This window comes from Zootermopsis nevadensis, unplaced genomic scaffold (assembly GCF_977971745.1).
Source record: "Zootermopsis nevadensis isolate Lab colony 2312 unplaced genomic scaffold, Znev_1.0 Znev_ptg000009l, whole genome shotgun sequence".
Lineage (NCBI taxonomy): Eukaryota > Metazoa > Arthropoda > Insecta > Blattodea > Termopsidae > Zootermopsis > Zootermopsis nevadensis.
Genome location: NW_028259141.1, coordinates 4,797,980 through 4,818,438, shown reverse-complemented (window position 1 = coordinate 4,818,438; position 20,459 = coordinate 4,797,980). Strand labels below are relative to the sequence as shown.

The following is a 20,459-nucleotide window of genomic DNA, read 5'->3' as shown; positions in this document are numbered from 1 at the left end:
TTAAAAAAATATATTATTTTATGATAAACACTGAATAATCAGTAATGTAATTTATTCAATTTATTTTAGATGTGGATTATATACTATGTATAACTTGAATTATACACCAACAACTTTGGGGGTACGAAGTTGAAGAGAAATTATATCTGGGGGTACGAGAACAAAAAAGGTTGAATACCACTGATTTAAAACACTATATAGACATTTTCCTGATGAGACTGTGGAAATCCTCGAAAAAACTCAATATGGCCGGCCTTTGGGGCGAGGTCTATATAGTTGAAACACCACTATCCGAACAAATGGAAAGGAAATAGTGGTATAATTAAAAAAGAAATATTGTTCTTGACCGCATCCCACAGTCGTTAGGACGAAGAATACCCAATTGACTCCCGATTATCCAGGGGTGGATGAACCGGGTCTAACTAATCAACTAGATGGCTTACCGAACTCGAAGGTTCATCACCGAATTAACCAAAGCCCTCCACCGGACCCTGTCCTGGGCCAACAAAATCCAGTCTCCTTCAACTCCTATCTCCCATAGATCTCGCCTGAGATTATCCTCCCATCTACGTCTAGTTCTCCCCAGCGGTCTCTTCCCCTCAGGCTTCCCAACCAATACCAAGTGCACACCTCTTGTCCCATCCATGCGCGCTACATGCCCCGCCAATCTCATTCTTCTAGACTTAATCACCCTGACAATATTGGGGGAGGAGAACAGATTTTTAAGCTCGTCATTATGCAGTTTTCTCCACGCCCCATCGTCTTCTCTCCTAGGCCCAAATATCCTCCTCAACACCCGATTCTTAAACACCTTCAATCTGTGTTCCTCCCTCAGAGTGAGAGACCATGTTTCGCACTCATACAAAACAACACGTAAAATTATTGTTTTGTATGCTTTAATTTTCAGGTTCTTAGAAGTCAGACGGAAAGACAAAATATCTAGTTTAAACGAAAACTAAATATTAATTTTATAAAATATGTTCTAAAAGTCTGAGCATTTAAAAATAAAGGAATATTTACAATGACATATTATTTAACGCATTCACATAAATCAGTTGTTGCTAAAACCTTAAGTTATTACTAACCAACGGAACCCTTCTTTAGAAAATAGTTGGTATATACTGTATTAAATTTTATTCTGATTTTAGTAAATCTTTACAAATTTTAGTAGAAGTCTCTAACTAAAATTACGATTTTGTTAAATTTTTCGTTTTCCCTTGCATTCTTTCGGATTATCCGGGGTTTAGATCATCCGGGAAAAGATACTTGCCAACCAACTTGGATATTCGAGAGTCTACTGTAGGCTGTATTTTCCATGGCATCTTCTAGTTATTCCCAATAATTTTCAATACGTTACCTAGCAACGGAATCCCAGGGTGCTACATTTTCGATCCGAGACACGTGTGATCCGCTTAATACGCGTTCTTTGCACGAATCACATGAAATGGAAGCATAACCGTACATTGTATTCGCGTTCAAGCTTAGCCCCACCCCCCGAAGCCCGCAACGTCAGGGGGCATCAACATTCAAAACTGAAGGGGATGAATTATTGATCTCACTTCGTCCGTGGTACGATTTCAATTTCATATTTCGTCGCTTAAGAGTCAAACGTTTCGGTTGAGTGGTTATCTCATCTTATACTACGCAGGTCCATCACCTGTGGATCAAAGATCTATGTGAAAATCGATAGTTATTCCAGGCAAATGTTAATATCATGCATCATTCTTCTGAATTTTATTAATCACTTATCATCCCATTGGGATAGCACTATACAGGGTGTTCATAAAATACATACCAAAATTTTAAAACTGTGCACTATGCATAATAACAGAGAAAAAATATATTTGCAAACAACTTTCATTGAAGACTTCGTCTTTACGTTATATTTCATCTTACTTTGCAAAGAGAAACACAAAAATGTGTACACCTGACCACAGGAAAATATTTACAGATCACAGAGTCCAGCGTTACAGGTTACAATTTTGACAAAAATTCTCAACGTTGTGCCTATACTTACGCATGTCTCACTGATTATAGCGCATAGACCGTGCTCATAACCAAAATGGTCTGAACTATTCTATATAACCCAAGCTTTTATGAGCGTGTAGTTAAAATAACCTCTTGTCCTTGACAGGCTAATAATTGTTTACATACTTATCATCTTATCAACAAAACAAACTTACAAACTGCAATCTAATATATATATATATTTAAAATATATAATATAATTCAGGTCTATACACAAACTTTACTTACAGATGTTAAAATTTAAAATTTGCGCTATTCATCGTTACTACGATGTTACAATACAATACATATAAATAAATAACTCATATGTTAATTAATTTATTCACAGAATAATGGAAAACAAAACATAAGATGCATAAAATAAGAAGATCAACAGAGCACATACTATAATAATTTACAAAACAGATGAATAAATGAAAAACTTGCATTGAAATATAAAGTAGTTTTAAAAGAAAAAACCTGAAGATCATGCTACGCATCGAAACATGTAGTAATGAAGGCGCAGTATTGTAACATCGTAGTAACGATGAATAGCGCAAATTTTAAATTTTAACATCTGTAAGTAAAGTTTGTGTATAGACCTGAATTATATTATATATTTTAATTATAAAACACAAACATGACGCATTTAAACTATAAATATATATATATATATAAATTAAATAACAATTATTCAAATATGTCAGTTATCTTACACAACTTTAATTCCGAGCGATGCTAATCACATGTTTTGACGTCTTATTTAGATTTTACATCAATGTAAATCAGGATGAATTCAAAATAATACAATTTAGATCAGTAGTAACATACTGGATTTGTGTGCATGTGGTCATGGGGATCGAATCCCCATGAAGTACTTAATTTGTTTCAAGCAGCTATCATGTTGTTATGTTACACTATACAAAGAATTATTAATATACCAAAATATCGTATTTTTCGAACCACATGTTAGTTAACATTTCATAACTTAGTCTGCTCTTAATTTCTTCGTGAATGAAATTTTGTAATTTCTACAGTCGTTCCAAAACATCTTAACTTTGTCATAATGTCTACAGATTTCTAACTATCTTTAAATGTTGTTTTTGTTCTGCGTTGTTTCCGAGTCAAAGTAATGAATATTTCAAGCTTTGCGCGTGCGATATAAAAGAAAGTGTAACGATGGTTCAAGTCCAATTAACATCTAGGCGGCATGGTTTCCATGGCAACAACTAGCACTGCTTCCGAGACCAAGATTTAAAAAGCAAAGATTAAAACCGCTTAAGTCCCTAATAAGAAGCAACCACCACCTGTCAAGATAAAGAAAAAGAAAGGCTTTCCAAAACGTGCGATCGATTAATCGCAGATCGTGAGCTGGTACTTGTTGCACCTTATAATAAAACAAAACACGAACGCACCATCGATCGGTTGCACCTGCATTACCATTGCGGGTAGGGAGGGGAGAAGCTGCCCCTATCTTAGCCCCTCAAACGGTAACTTTTGTGTACGGATGTGGCAGCCAATGGCAGAAAACAACTTCTGCACGTTTCCACAACTCCAACAACGTTAAAACAGGTGGTCCGCGGACACCTACTCACCTACAAACTAGAGTTATCATTATCCTACTGGCACTGAAGATGGAAATAGTATGTTTCTCCGAAACGCTGGCGTCTTAACTAAATGTCCACGATGTGTTAAGCCCTCGAAGACGAACATCGACAATACGTAGACTTTGTTGTGGCGAGGGAAATGGAATACAAGTAGAAAAATTCGCCCCATTTCCGGCTGGTATTGAACCCTGACCCAGTCAACAGCGAACCTCTCCAACCCCACACAAGCATGAAAGTTTTCAGCAACAACATGGCATAAAAATATTTCTTGTACGTAAATCCTTGATCGATAAGAATGCATGTGTATAAAAATAAAAATAACACATGATGAATAAAACTGATGAACCAATGTGTCTTGTGTATTAAGAATTTAAATTACGAAAGAAATAGATACTGATTTCTTTTTAACTGTGACGAGCGAACATACAATTTGTTCAGAAAAAAATTCGCGGCACATCGCTTGAGGAATACTGCTGTAAAGCTACCCCCCCCCCCCCCCGACGCAAGCGGACTCGTCCAAGTCTCCCCCCGAGATAAGTGGACTCTACCACTTCTCCCCGCACGCTACATTCCACAGACTCCTTAGAATAACACGACTATAGGGCACAACAGACAGGTGGGAAATAAATAAAATTATACAACAAACGCGTTAATTTATTCGGGGTTTATTTAATGACGCTGACAGTAGTTGAGATGATATACCTACAGCCTCGAATTACAACTGTCTGATTCGGCGTCCTTAAACAAACAAACCAACAAAAGATATGTGAGATTTGAGGTTCACAAGACACCGAGTATGAATATGACTGTCTTGTTGTGTTTCACCGTGTAGTCTGGTAAATATTATCCGACGTTTCAGACGAGCTTTCTAACGATTTCAGACATAACTTCGCTCTCCACCACTCAAATGTTTTAAAACATTACATTAAGTTGCACGATTAATCTCCTTTCTGGAATGTGGAACTATAAATCCAATCAGATATTTGGCAGAATTTCGTGAACGTCGCAGTACAAACACGCAAAGGCACAGACTGATTTAAAAGTCACACGCCCTTGGTGACAAATTAATTTGTGATGACTATACGCTCGAAACGTAATACCTTCCTTCCACCAAATGTACAGCGCTGTAAACGTAACTTCATCGTGGGAAATAAATTGCGTTGTAACAAGTGTAAAAGACATTTCAATTATTCTATACATCCATGACTCCAGTGAGATTCAAACCTACGATCCCACTCTTAAACGGCAAGTTCTCAACCAGTGGTTCCGAAATTATTAATCTGAAGAGCCCTTGATGTAGATAATAAATGTTCAGAAAGTTCCCTTGCAACGTACAAGAATTAATTAAAATAAGTTTCAAAGAATTTTAACCAGCCTTGAAGATTGTAACCGGGCAAACCCTACTTTTACGTCCGTGCGCGAACTCCACTTCTATTGTTGGTATTTCACGGCTAGTATTAGTTTGACTTGTGGTAGTTTCTCATTTCTGGATTCTATTGTTGGTGATGTCTGCCATCTGTTTGCGACTTATGACTTGTAAGATTAAGGAATTTCAAATGTAACAATTGTTAATTTCTTTGGAAGTGTTTGTGTACTTTAGTTATTCTTTTTACGGAAAGGCCGCGTGGGTAAGTCGTGATATTGTTTTCTCAATGTTGGTACTGCGGAGTTTCCTTTAAGAGAGTAGTAAATGCGCATGCGTGTTGGGATTGAGACAGCTGTTGAGTTTTGTGTGAATGCAGGTGCACACCCTAGAGTTGAGGGCTACTGATTCTGTTTGAAATGGTTTAATAAAGTATATGACAGCAAGAAAAGTTTTGCTACACATGATCTATATTCTTTATTAGAAAATATTTTGAGTCTGAAAGAAACGTTCGGACTGGACGGACGTTTAGACTTCTAAACTGACCATCTACCTCTTCGATTGTTAAGCGACCCGAGACAAACCCTGAGCAGCTCAGGAAAACCGGTTAGAGAAGGTGGAAGGGTTATAAGATATTTTAAAAGGTATGTTCATAATTTAACATGGAATTTTCTTAGTATGTACTATAATTATTCCATTTGCCACCCCCCTCACTACCTCCTGGGGTCTGCTGGTTTCATTTTGGTAAACGTCGCTGAAGACCGTCCTGCTAGCTTAATGGGTAAGTAATGCATTATTAATTTCAACAGGCAATTTGGACGCGCTGCAAGAAACGTTTCGGGAACCCTTAAGGCCAAATGTCCTCTTCGAAAAGTATCTACCATAATTCGACATACCCTGTGCTACCAAATTAAAATTAGGGTTTCCAAGATAATCGCCAAGATAGAACGACACTTTCAATAATAAACGAAAATTGTCCAGGCGCTATTCAACTTTTCAAGTAGAACGTCTTCGTAACATTTATGAATTCATTCCGTACCTCAAAGAAAACAAAATCCATAACCATAACACGTTAAAGCCTGTTACATAAGTAATCCCTGTCTACTTTAAGAATCTTATTAAACCGACAAATACACTTTCGCCATCAAAAAACAGAATTATTGTTAGAGACAAGTGATCATTCTGATGATGGAGGCAGTAAGGACCTCTGACACGTTGGTAAACTTCTACCAGATTACACGGCGCAACAACCCAACAGACAGCCATCTTCATTTTTCGATATATCGAACTGGAGATCGCAATATAATTCGACAGTCACAGAATACACTTACGGCTTCACAATCGATTAATTCATCAGTTAGTAGCTGATTATTGATTACGCAGACCGCTTGAACATCTATCTGGGGTCTGACAGTACACAAACCGGTTCTTGGACGGAGGGACGCAGTCTACAAAAAATAGAAATGACGGTGACCTTGAAACCAGTAAGCTACATTATAGGTGTGGCATTTAAATTAGGTCTTTTTAATGCAGGCTCGGCAGGAAGTCTGCGTCAGAAAATGTTCACTCGTAGCTCTGAAACGTCGGTAAACTTCCACCAGACGACACGACGCAACAACTAAGCTGACAGCCATCTTCAGACTCACCGCCGTGAAAACCTCAAATCCTACGAGATAATGTAAATTTCTTCGACATACGAGAATCGGAAAATGTGTTCCTGAAATCATTCTGGCAAGTTATATATCGCACTCCATCTCACTTCGATTAATCGCCATATTTTACAAATAACGACAGCACAGATTAGAAGGTAGAATTTCTTATTCTTTTTCTGACAACTATATTTCAGGTCCAAGCACATATGAAACAGCATATAAAATTATACTTTTGTATAACTTAATATTTACGACCAGTCGACATAGAGTATTTTTGTATCATCCATTTTAATATTATCCCCCAAGTATCTTTATTTTTCCCATGTACTTTCTCAGTTAGAGACGTTTTCTTTCTCGAAAACGACGGTAGAAATTTTAACTAAGTTTACTTGTAGCCAAAACAATTTCATCTCAAAATGAAGCACGGTTACTTCAGACACGCACTACAGATGAGAGCATTCCATCCTAGGCAGTGCGTGAGACCACCGACCAATGGACTCTTTGTACGCGGGGAGGGGTTGTGCAAGCGCCAGATGGTTCCCATGGCAACCAACTCGACTCAACGCGTGAACGCTCTGTGGCCACTACGTTAAATCATCCGGTATGGCTTGTGCCATCTCAAGTTCGCGAACTTCGCCCGTGTAATATTAGTCATCGTATTATAGGAATACAATGTATTACAATAAAAATACATTGACGACCTAGATGTCCCGTGGAATGGCCACCGCGGTCACCGGACCTTACACCTCTCGACTTTTTTTCTCTGGGACCAAGCGATAAAACCATTGGAGACATGCTGTCGTGTTCCATGTCAATAAATACCGTGAGGTCGTAGGTCAACAATTTGAACATTTACCTGAATAAAGATAATTCGATTGTTTTCCTTATGGGAAGACATTTAGCCTGCTCTGTACAGAAATTATATTACTGATAATTTCGTAATACACATGGAGGATCTAAGCGTAGATGGACTAATTATACTAATACGGATTTCAGGGTAATGGGATTGGGTAGTGTGGATTAAATCCATCTTGCTTAGGATCGGTGGCAGGATTTTCATTTATAAAGTTATAGTTTATTTAACAGAGGCTCAGACAACATGGCGTCAAATGAGATGATCAATTGGAATGGATGTGGTAGACGCGGTCATGGCCTAATTTAAGGCACTATCACGGAATTTTCCTGGAGCAACTGAAGAAAACAAAGAAAAAAAAGTCAGGATAGCCATTCTCCGGGACGAGATTTGAACCCGGGACTTCCCGAATACGAATGAGGCAGGATCTCGTTAACAAGGAGATTAACCTCTGTTCTTCAATAAAAGTCAGGACATCTTCACCAATCTGAAGAAGAACTCTCATTCATGTGGTTAGTTAGCAAATAATCGCTATTTTTACGAGAATCAGGCGAAATCCATTAATATGGCAAAATGCAGCGCTGATAAATCTTAAGCAAATGGAACAGAAAAATACCACTGTCTTTTAAGGAATCCCCACGGTCTTTCACTGGATATGGAGTAAAAACTGGCGAGATGTTTACGAAGACCTGGAGAAAATGGCAAAAGACGTTCACCTGTATTTGCATTACAATAATCCGCGGCGTAACAGCCCTCTGAGAGATCCTAAGCCGACTAGCTGGCTCCTGGCCTCATAATAATAATTATAATAAATTAATTTTCCTTTTACATTGACAACGAGTCGTTTTCGAGGACATTAATAAAATTCGATAAACTCGCGAGCAGACACCGTTTCCGGAAACATCATTTTTACCACCATGAGCACGTCAAATGTCACTAAATACGACAAGCGCCCTTTAAATCTGACAGATACCAACCAAACAACTGGCTATACTAAATTTTGTCGAAATACGTTCAGGAGTTTTAGGGAGACACGTAGACACGTTATTCATGCCACATTTTAAGCACTTCTTGCAGAGCAAACATGTTAAATCGAAATTTCGACGTCTTAAGACGCTGTAACAGTCCCGCCAAACCTGTTGCCCGCGGAGATATTGGAAAAAAAAAACTATTTCCCTGGCAACGGAGCTATAGAACACCAAAGCAATTCAAACCATTTCCTGGCTTGACAGAGAAGGGACCACCAATTCCATATTCCCAAGTACCCTATCATAAATCGGCGGTGGTTCTTTGTCGACGATAACGGACGCGTGTTGTTACGAGGATGTTTTCTAGTTAATGACTTGCACATGTGGCGGCACCAGCAGCGGCTCCTTTCTGATATTTTCATTGTCGGTCTCACAGTCGGTCTTATTGTGCAAAAAAGCTCACACCAAAGTTAAAATATAAGAACAAATATCTTATAAAAGGTAAAAGTGTGATAAAAATACACACACCCTAGCCTATATAGTGAATTGCACTTTTTACTAATTTTTCACATTATCATCAGTATATGTTTATTGTATATAATGTAGTTATAAAACACGTTATAACTACAAAAAACATCTTATCTTTCGTAAACAGAATTAATAGAAAACACACTTCGACAGTTGTATACTTCTGTTCCCCCTTTTTATGAGGAGAAATTCTGTGGTGTGAATTCGTGTTTTGGCAGAATAAACATATGTTAAAAGTCATGTTTGCAGGATCCAGTGTAATAGATATCGTCTGTCAATACCTCCATTTTTCACGACAAAAAACCCACGAAAGACAACACAAAATATTGTCAATTACACACGACAATCGGAGAGTGAGTTTACAAGAATCCAATCGACACCACCAAGTGAGTCCCCCCAATAGAGATTTCTTGTAGTTGTCCATCTACACTGGTAACAACACTTTTATATTATTTCATTTTCAGACTTGTCTCTGCTTATCCTTTTACACTGCCACTTTGATCACGGTTCGCATTTCTGTGTATTTCCTCTATTGTAATTTTTTCCCTCTTGTTTCGTACAACTAAGCTTTATATTGCACAGTTTAGTAAGCCTGCCTTAATCATCAAGGTGATGATCGCACTGTCGATGGAGGCAGCATTGACCTATGAAACGTAGGTAAACCAGATTACACGACTTTACAACCCAGAAGACAGAAAACTTCACTCACCGCCGTGAAAACCCCAAATCTTACTGTACATACGCATGATTCACCGAAACGTTTGTCTCTTTCTTTATCACAACCCAAAATATCGTCAACAGGTAAAAAGACAGCTTTGCAAGAGTATCCTAAATGTCGATCGAGTATCGATAATGTGATGCCACACAATCGCCGCGACCGGGAGCCATCGATTCTGAAGAACGTATCGATACTAGAGCAACGCTGTCGACCGCATAAAGTCGAGACTAAAAAAAGAATGAGGATCACAAAGCGTATGACCTTGATGGCGCGACTCATATGCGTTGCCGTGGGGAAAAGTTCGTTGCCTCGGCAACAAACACTGGAGACAGAGGGAGAGAGAGAGAGACTAAACAGCTGACTGCAGTAGGGTAAGGTCTGACAACACATCAAGAAATATATCAAGGAGCTATCTGAGTAACAATACCCTAGACGTGACCCTGAAATATCGACCAATAAGAACGCATCCGAAGTAACAATATCCAAGTACTGAATTCGATCCTAAAATAACAACGCCTAACCGGTGGGTCCAAAACAACATGCAACAATTAGACACGTTTAAAAATAATAAAAAATCTACTACTGAGCCCGGTCCTGAAACGATATCCAACCACTAAGAGTCAATCTAAAGTAATATTACCTATCGTCTAAGATATTTGAAGTTCGATATCCTACCCAAATGCTGGGCCTATTCTGAACTAAAAATATCGAAGCTCTTGTCCCCAACTTTACAAGAAGCAATACCCTATGGCCCATACAAACTCAGCAAATGAACCAGAGTGGGTAATGATCAAACTAATTATCTATGTGTTGGTCTACCAAGTAAGTGCTTTTAAAAATTGTGCGTTTTTCTTCTTACTAACGTCTGAGACAGTCGTAAATTTAAGAACTACAATCTGCTAATTGTCACATCCCTCAGATTCCAAACTTCGTCTCACGTCCTTTCGAAATACGTAGAGTCCCGATTATTAAACCCTGAAGGAACGTCGGATAATGCGGAAGGCTGGTGAATACGAGGATAAATATCAACTCATTTTATGATTAAATTACGGATAAAATACAATATGACATAAAATGAAAAAAAATCTGTTATTTTTATTAAATTATGAATAGATATTTGTTTGAGCCTCATTCCTTTGGTAAGGTCACGCCAGCTCATGAACAGCAGAACGTCTGTAGCAACAGAGTACAAGAAACGTTGAAGTGCTTGTAGTGGGGGGAGTGTGATTCATGCAAAGTTGACTTGATAAAAATGGAGCGTTCCCACATGGGACATAGGACAAAACAGAATGACAATTATCATGATTCTACTACAATCGCAATTTGTCCTTGACTCTGTTTTGAAGTTAGCTTAGCTCAACCTCTATAATAAGCAGTCGAAGCAAATTAATCATCCTCTCGCACTCATTCTAAAAGACGTGGTAGAAATGTTGCTGTCCGTCCTACAAACACACACTGCTATAACTCTTGACACTGTTTCTTTTTAAAGCGTTCTGCCTACCACACTCTATAAATACACAGACAATTGTTCTCAACAATCACGAACAAACAAACTCTTACTTGATAAATGTGACTTAAAAATTATTGCTGCCAGTAACACAACAAACAAAAGAATCTTTTCCTCACGTCTAACCCGTAAAGTTGCTGGCCTACGCGCTGTTCTAATTAACATGCAGCCACCCCAATTTGTTTGCACAGAAAGAAATAAAGCAGCTTCTATAACTGAAACATTTCACATTATTCATGTTGTAAATAACGATGACGCAGCAAATCGTTATCGCTGCAAAGAACAGTATAATCGATATTTCATTATTTAAAGAAGAAGAAAAATAAGTAATGTAAAATTATATTCGATGAGGTTAGGAAGACGTAACAGCGCTTGCCTTGACTCGACTTTGTTTATATCGCCTCTCGTCTTATCTAGAATGCCGTTAACAAGCCAACAGGGCGGAGATGTCAACAATGACGCCAGCCTGTTGAAGTACGCTTGGAAGGGCAGAAGGAGTGAACACGAACACACATAGACCAAACATGTTAGGTAGTTGATTATACAACCCTGAGACCGACGAATTAAAATTACACACAAGCATATTGCCATTCAATTAAAAATACTTTGTCTTCATGTCAGCGAAAGAGACGTATGAGAAATCGAAGTTCACACTACGTGTGTAAAGATAATTTTGGCACAGCCTGCAAAAGCACTGGTTGGGGTCCAATTGTTGCAGATACAAAACTGACGTCATAAGCAAGTTTTCGAAAAAAATACGTACATAAATCTAAACCATTTAAACTACAGCTTAAACCACTTATGTAAAAGGCTAGATTTACACAGTTCAAAAGAAGTACATAAGCATGCATCATCTGAAGCAGCAAGGTCATCCACGTAACCTCTAACAACCATGTTTTCTGTCGCAAAGAAAACAAAAATTCACCGAATGAAAAATCAAACACTTAATAATGTTCTGGGCAACTGTTGTTTGAGCATCATACAAAAAACAAATACAATCTGTAACAAAATGCAGTTACTGAACCGAAAGGCAATCTCACTGATGCTGGAGGCAGCAAGGACATCTGAAACGGTGGTAAACTTATATCAAACTACAAGACACTACAACCCAAAAGACAACTATCTTCGTACTCCCCGCAGTGAGAGAACCTGAAATTGACTATTCGTTATGCGCCAACAATTGTAGTAAAAGTATTTATAAACACTAATTAGTACCTCAACTACATTATAATAACTGCGCCCTGTACAATTACTAAGACACAATTACATCGTGTGAGATATAAAATCTGGCAACAGTGGACGCGGAGAGATATCGTGCGGCAGAAAGCGTACCTCGGTTTATCGCAGTTCGATTCAGAGTTGTCTCCGATGTCATCGTCGGGTAAGTTCCGATCAGGAATGGCGTCTGGCTTCAAGATATTGAGGTGCTTCACATACTTAGATGGCGGGTGAAAGACGTAGTAGTTGCTTTCGGAGAAATGCTCGCTGCAAATTCTTAGTCTGGATCGCTTTTTATATCCGTCAATCGGCGGGAGACGTAGAAGTTTCTGCCATTTCTCCGTGACGTGACTCCTTCGCCAGGGAACACTGTGATACGATACGGCTGCATCCGTCGTAGAAGAAACCTCTTCAGAAGTTTGCGAAGTTGAAGAATTGCGACAGTTCTGAACTGAGCAAACACGAGACACCATGCTTCCTTCTCACAAAGATCTACATCACGGTCTATGACAGACTGATGGATGGCGACCGAGTCCAACTAACCCACACGTGTACCAACAAGACAGAAATACCGGGGCCTCTCAGCGGGAGGGAGAAACATGGGCAATGGTCAAAAGGGTAGGCCATATACAACCCTCTGTGCAGGGGTGTCAATCTGTATTGCCTCTAAACAAAGCAGGAGACTACAAGATAGATATTCCGTACTGCAATTATACTAGGAACTGCCAAGATCTTCCGCCATTGCGCGCAGCGAAGTTGCCAGTACAACTACTCCGCTGCTAGTTCTGTGTCACTCGGCCGAGATCCGCTATCCGTATTTCTGTGATTTTTAAACATGTATCTGATGATTGCTGTTGTAATAATTCGAGGCATGGATATCTCAAACTGAGTTTGATTAAATGTGCGTTCCAAGGCTAGACGATTATGCTACTGTGTGAGATTATCACGGCGGTAATTATTAATTATCTTTTCCCCCTTTTTGTCGATGTTAAAATTTGAGTTGCAGCGTCTCCGAAAAGTTATCTGCATGGAAGAAGAAATTATATTACTTTGCCTCCACGTCTCTTATACGCTATACTGGTGAGGCCTAAGGGCGGTATCGCACTAGGATGCCAACGGGAGGCCATGGCGCAGCTGCCAGCATCTCGGCCAAACTCAGTGTATTAATTTAGTAGCCATATATCTCACCTGGCATCCGTCTGGCAGCGCTTCCAACTTGGCATCGCTGTCAACTACGATGCCAAGTGAAAATGTTACTGGCATCGCTGCCACGGCCAAGGACAAATCAACATCACACGACAGTCTGAGGCCAGTCCATTGACGTCCGTGCGTGTATGTGCTTGTGTGTATTTCTATTTCTTTCAAACATGGACAATTTCGACACCGAAAGATTGATAATTGAAATTCAGTCCCGACTATGGGATTCATCTGCTATTGAATACGCAAACCGGGACTTGAAAAAATGAAACTGGGTAGAACTTGTGGAAATATTTGGAGGAGATTTATTTACAGTAGAAAAGAAAGAATTAGGTAAGAAGTGTTTCTATGGCTTTATTTGTGGGGCCGCTTTCCAATATGGCAACTTGATTTTTAAGTTTTTTTGTTTAGCAATCTATGCATCTATCTATATATCACAAATAATGTGAATTAAGAAGAGACCTGCTTTTATAATGTTTTATTAAATTAAGTTTGTTCATGTGATATTACATGTGATTTGCAAGAACTTAAATATTTCAAATTCAATAATGGTATGGACGTGCAAAGTGTGTGTATGGAGAATTTTTCTTACTTATTTCTTTGTTACAGAATTGAAATTCACTCCAGGTATGTAGTTTTGATAAAGGTAAATCTCATTTGCTCAAAAGTGATAAAAGTGGACATTTCTCCTTGCTAATAGCCCTTCATTTCGTGATCTCATAATGTTGATACATCTGTTCGCTCGACTGGCGTCGAAATCTGGCAGCTTGTCTGGCGTCTTTTTCTGGCAGCTGGACGCCATGGCATCGCTGTTGGTGTCGCTGCCATGGCATCCTAGTGCGATACCGCCCTAAAGGCATAGATTGAACGTCAGATTTCGTAACAACGGAACACACAGACGCAAAATATTTTCTCCTTCAAGTCTGATGCGTTTAGCCTGTCTCGTTTGACCATCATGGTTTTGCCACCCCTGACAGCGAGTGAATGGAACCTGCAAATTCAAGGAAAGACCAAAGCAGGTCCATGCAGTGAAGGAGAGACATTCTTCTGTTTGTCAGAAATAACTATGACCTGCTCATTGGTGCAGTAAAACTTTCCCCGACCGTAATTTCAAAGGTTGTAAGAAGGGTGAGACCTTTGTAACAAACAGACAGTATTTAAAATAAAAGTACCTTTTAAAACGGAAACTGAACAGCGGAAACCAGCAGCATGGATGGAATAAAAGAATTTTATTATATGAATTTAAGTTCTGTGTAAACCGCGCATGCCTGCCTGCGCATGTAACATATATCCCTAAAATGTATTACCACGTAAAACCTTTCAGGATTTGAAGTTATCATGGCGGAAAGTACGAAGATGGCTGTGTTCTGCGTTGTAACATAGCGAATTCTTTATAGTTCCTGAGCTTTATTCTGGATTGTTTCAGAACAAATCAGGTTTGGAAATGCACTCCCAACACGCAACAAAACATAAACAAAGGTTAGTCAGTGAAACGGTTTGTCAAAATTGATTTTTTACGTTTAACGAATCAACTAACCAACTAGCTCTCTTTCATTAGAACTGAGACGTATGAAGAGAAAGGCCGGACAACAAACATTACGTCCACTGATTGAGGTTAGCTCTTTCTACGGGACCCATCTGAGTATGTGCCCCTCGAACCTCTTTAACCTGAAGATGGATGCAGATCCAGCTTCCGAAACATAGTGTTCTTTTTAAAAACACAGACAATGGACATAGTCAAAGAATTTGGAGATCCCGATTGTAACACATCATCGTCAGTAATATTTAAAATTAATAAAAAACTATAGTTTACTAAAATTCTTACCATCAGTTACATAAATAATTTTCCATTTATTATAATTAAACGTTTGAGATATCTGAAAACAAAGGACAGACAAAAAACCCTACAGTTTACAAAAATTAACTATTTTGATTAGTTATGTAAGCAATTAACCAGATACTTCTTTTATATAGATAAAGACCCGACAAATAGCCCGCAATCTGTAGTTCCCAAGCATAGTTTATTACCACAAACATAAATTCAGCAAGACAATGAAACATTCTTATAATCACTTTACACGAGACAAAAATATTTTCGTGTTACATCTGCAGACTTAATGGCATTTACTGTCTGGAATCTCGGCCTAAAATTAAATCACTGGTTACGTAACTTGTTTTATTCACACAACCCCGGATGACTATCAGTCCAATCCCCCTAGTCGATTCCGTACAAACTGCTAGAATATATTCTTAAAGTAAAAGACACGTGAGAAGAACAAAAAACGATGTAAAGTCCAATCTTAAATCTGGCGACGTAACAGACCAAATTAACTAAACAAAGGTTCTCGTAGGTAGTGTAGTGTAGTAGAAGTTCACCGACGTTTCATAGGTACTTGCTGTTTCCATCATCAAAGAGATGATGGAAGCACCAAGCACCACCGAAACGTCGGTAAACCTCTACCAAACTGGACCTCTCACCAGACTTATCAAGTACAAGCCAATATTATCGATGAAATGTGTACTGTGTTTATCTGGGTTCTGACGCTGCGTGGTCATGTAAGTGGTTCGTCCGAAACGTCGGTCACCACACTGATAATGGTTCAGGTTTGGTTTAAAGTTTCGAACTTTACAAAGGCACGATTTTCAAAACAAAAATTCTGGTAACGAAACTATTCGTTATGACGACATTGTTCGTCTGTTTTGTTTTTAAGCTGTGTCTGTCTTAAGGGCATCTAACGATTCTACACCGCGCCAGAACCCAGAAGAACATTATTCTAGTTGGTGTGAATAACAAATATTTAATATTTATAATTACTGGCAAAAAACATTATTCCTTTCCGTTGGTCATTCAGTTGGTTGCCAAGACAACCTGCCTACACAGTACCTTCCCTTTAAGTACAAAGCTTCGTCAGTATCTTATACTGGCAAATAAACAGTTATGAATAATTGAACGGGATAGCTACGATTACATAATAAATACGGGTCTTCAACTTATGCGGTAACGGCCATGCTTGCATTGCGTGCTCGGCCGGTACACTGTTGACGTCGGCAGACTGGTGCGTGTTCTTCCCGTGAATCACCGGCGAATCAGTTTCAGTGCCACTAGTAACAGCGAACTACGAATATTTTTCGTCACTAATTCATGTTATTACATTAATTGTTCTTACCTTAAATCACAAAAGATGTTCAAAGTGACTTCCTTGTGCTTGCAAGCGACTTCACATCTCGTTAACATATATCTAAATACTCGACGAAGCTCTTCTTCGGAAATTGCCGAAATGAATTGTGGTTTCCTGTTCTTTTTATCCAAAACTGATCCCGTACTACGAAATTTTTTTACTAAGCTCTCTATCACTTTCATCAGGAAAATGTCTGCGATATTTACGGCGGCATCTTCCGTAGGATGAATATTTGGCATATATTTCGACTAAGAACACACGTTGCTTAATACTATACACCATATTATCAACGTAAATCCGCGACGAGAGACGCAATGAAACTGATTCGCCGGTGATTCACGGGAAGAACACGCACCAGTCTGCCGACGTCAACAGTGTACCGGCCGAGCACGCAATGCAAGCAAGGCCGTTACCTCATAAATTGAAGACCCGGTACTTAACCACTGATAATTGAATGAGCTGACAAAATACATCAACCGGGTTTTTATATCATTCTTTCCCAACCGATGGCATTCAGATTACGCAGAGAACATAAAATTCCTGACAGAATACATCGGCAATAAATAAAAATTAACAATTTCAGAAAGAGAAGTACATTCTAATAAATAATTTATTCGTGCACTTTTCCTAAATTATTTTATCAGGAAGCGGGTTTTAGGAAAACTACAGTACGCAGTTTATTTGTCAAATATCGATCTCATACCGTAGCCTATTATACTTTTTAGTCAACTTTTGCGAAGAAAATGAGGGCTCTCATTCAAACGATGCAACCAGAAACGATTTGCTCCAACAAAGACAGATTCAAGGAGGCTCAAGTACCAGTTAGTGGTGCTGTTAGATGTAACTTACAACACACGTTCGATAAAAGAATAGAAAAAGCTGGTTGTCACTGGGCGCTAGTTTTTTAGAATAAATCCAGCCATTGTCTTCTGGACCAATGGTATTCAACCTTTTTTGTTCGCGGGCCCCCAGATATAATTTCTCTTCAACTTTGTACCCCCAAAGTTGTTGGTGTATAATTCAAGTTATACTTAGTATATAATCTACATCTAAAATAAATTAAATAAATCACATTACTGATTATTCAGTGTTTATCATAAATAAATATATTTTTTTAAAAAATTTCACGTACCCCTAAGATGTCTTCGCGTACCATCGGGGGTACGCGTACCCCAGATTGAAGACCACTGTTCTGGACTGTAGAGCCGTGTAGCGTCATCACTCTGATAATAGAGGCTACAACGACTTCTGAAACGTCGGCAAATTTCTACCAGACTCCATGGCGCTATAACGCAGATGGCAGCCATTTTCACAGTCGTAACAGTTAGGCAGTCTCAAGGAATATCGAAAGCCAGACGGAAGTGAACTTCCTCGACTTGCTCAGGTAAATAATGGACGAAAATAATCTGTTGGATCGACTGGGGAAGATTTTTAACGCTGACAAAAGCAGAATTCAGTTCAATAATAAAAACAGTGAAGACATTGTTATGAAGGATTTAAATAGAGTACTTCAGTAGGGGGAGACACTAACAGGCTTAAGTGCGGAAGGGGTTTACATACTATTTTTTTTATTTTCAAAAGGAAAACATAATACTCTTACTTTGTGGAAAATATTTCTACAGATTAGATCGTTCATAAGGGGGAAACTTTCGCTTGAATTGATCTTCAATTGAATCAAACTACTCATTACCTCCAGCATTCACATAGGTCGCTCTTCCAAGTCGTTCAAAGAACATTATTATGAAGCGGTAAGGAGATAAATATATGGTATCCATGAAATAAAAAAAATCCCTCAAATTAATTCTGGTCATCGTCTAAAATATGGGAGGGATAAAACACCCACAAATATAAATGCCACCTTAACTTGGAGGTGAATGGAATTCTTGCATCAAACATGGAATTAGAATTTCCCCTGTTGAAATAACACTTACGAACTTTCAAGGACACAGAAACATGTGACTACAGCCCATCTATACAGCGCCAATTGCACTGCACGTGAGAGTAAAGTAACTGGTTGTGACGTAAGCGGCCCGGTAGCAAGTGTTGTGCGCATGCGTAACCCCCGTCTTTAGTACAAAGATATTTCTCACGCGTATTTGTTGATTTCCGTTGCTCCACTGTCCATAGTATCATTATTAATTTATTTTTTGTTATTACTGGTTATTTTATAATATCCAGTGTTGTAAAGTATTACCAGTAAACTTTACTACATCAAATTAGAACAAGCACATTTTTCGGTCTGCTAGTAGTGCGACACGTGACTTCTCAGTCCGCTTACTTTACTCTGGCGTACAGTATTTTCGACCTTAGAGTCTGTCATCAAATCTCCAGCTACGATTCCTTCAAAGTCCCCAAGTAAGGTTTTATATTATACAGGGTGATTCAAAAGTGCCCATTAATAGGGAAAATGATCACTTTTTTAACAAACTGTCACTTTATTCACAAAACAAAATTTCTTTCAAGAAAGAACTTTTGTTTCCTTCTCTCTCTCTTTTCTGGGGGGGGGGGGGGGCACGTGCCCGGCCCATCGGAAACATCTACCAGACTACACAGCGCAACAACCCAGAAGACAGAAATCTTCATACTCATCGCCCTGATGACGGAGGCAGTATGACCTCTGAAACGTTGGTAAACATCGACCAGACTACACAGCGCAACAACCCAGAAGACAGAAATCTTCATACTCATCGCCCTGATGACGGAGGCAGTATGACCTCTGAAACGTTGGTTAACATCGACCAGACTACACAGCGCAACAACCCAGAAGACAGAAATCTTCATACTCATCGCCCTGATGACGGAGGCAGTATGACCTCTGAAACGTTGGTAAACATCGACCAGACTACACAGCGCAACAACCCAGAAGACAGAAATCTTCATACTCATCGCCCTGATGACGGAGGCAGTATGACCTCTGAAACGTTGGTAAACATCGACCAGACTACACAGCGCAACAACCCAGAAGACAGAAAATCTTCATACTCACCGCTGCGAAAAACTTAAATCTTACATGATTTCCCTATGTACGGAGACTTTTGATTCAACCTGTATTTTTCTAGTTCCAGAGGTACGAAAAGAAATATCCTCAGGTGACATCATAGCAAAAGAGAAAAAAATAGGGGGGAATACACGGAATAGTTGAGGAAAAACGTGAAGAAAACGGAACTTGTGAAGAAATTTGGAGCTGAAGATATTACATAATCAGTCTGACTGTTTCTGGATTAGTGATCGCACGCGACAGTAATGAATCATGAAAATAAATGCTTCGAATGTGGTGAAGCGAAAGGGGTATACCAGGGGTGGGGAACCTTTCCATGTTGGAAGGCCGCATTCACGAAACTTCAATTAGATATACTTAAAAATGTACATTATTTTGTATAAATCTAACTACTATGTACTTAATAATTTCAAAATATTAAAACTATTTATTAATTTTAAAGTTAACTAATCTTTTAATGACTTTGTTGTGTCTGCTTTGTGTTGGAAAGCATTTGAATATTTGGTTGCAGCATGTATTAATAAAAATAAAAGGATTTGTTCTGTAAAATTTGGATTCAGTCAAAAGGACCTATAAGGCCACATGTGGCCTTAAGGCCGCAGGTTCCCCACCTCTTGGGTATACGATAAGGTGAACTGTTCAAAATGTAACCAAGTTTGCAAGG

General features: G+C 38.8%; 1 protein-coding gene across 6 annotated transcripts in view; it reads right to left on the bottom strand.

Annotated features, from left to right (window-relative positions):
* The window catches only part of ph-p (polyhomeotic proximal), a 189,933-nt gene that overhangs the window by 85,830 nt on the left and 83,644 nt on the right, over positions 1–20,459 (bottom strand). For 5 of the 6 annotated variants that reach the window (XM_022075382.2, XM_022075385.2, XM_022075383.2 and 2 more), the window contains exon 1: positions 12,536–12,930. The exons of the other annotated variant lie outside the window; for it this stretch is intronic. In XM_022075382.2, the coding sequence (XP_021931074.1) occupies positions 12,536–12,894 (359 nt within the window). In that variant the 5' untranslated portion in view covers positions 12,895–12,930. Of the gene's footprint in view, positions 1–12,535; positions 12,931–20,459 lie in introns of those variants that run through there. 6 annotated transcript variants of the gene reach the window in all.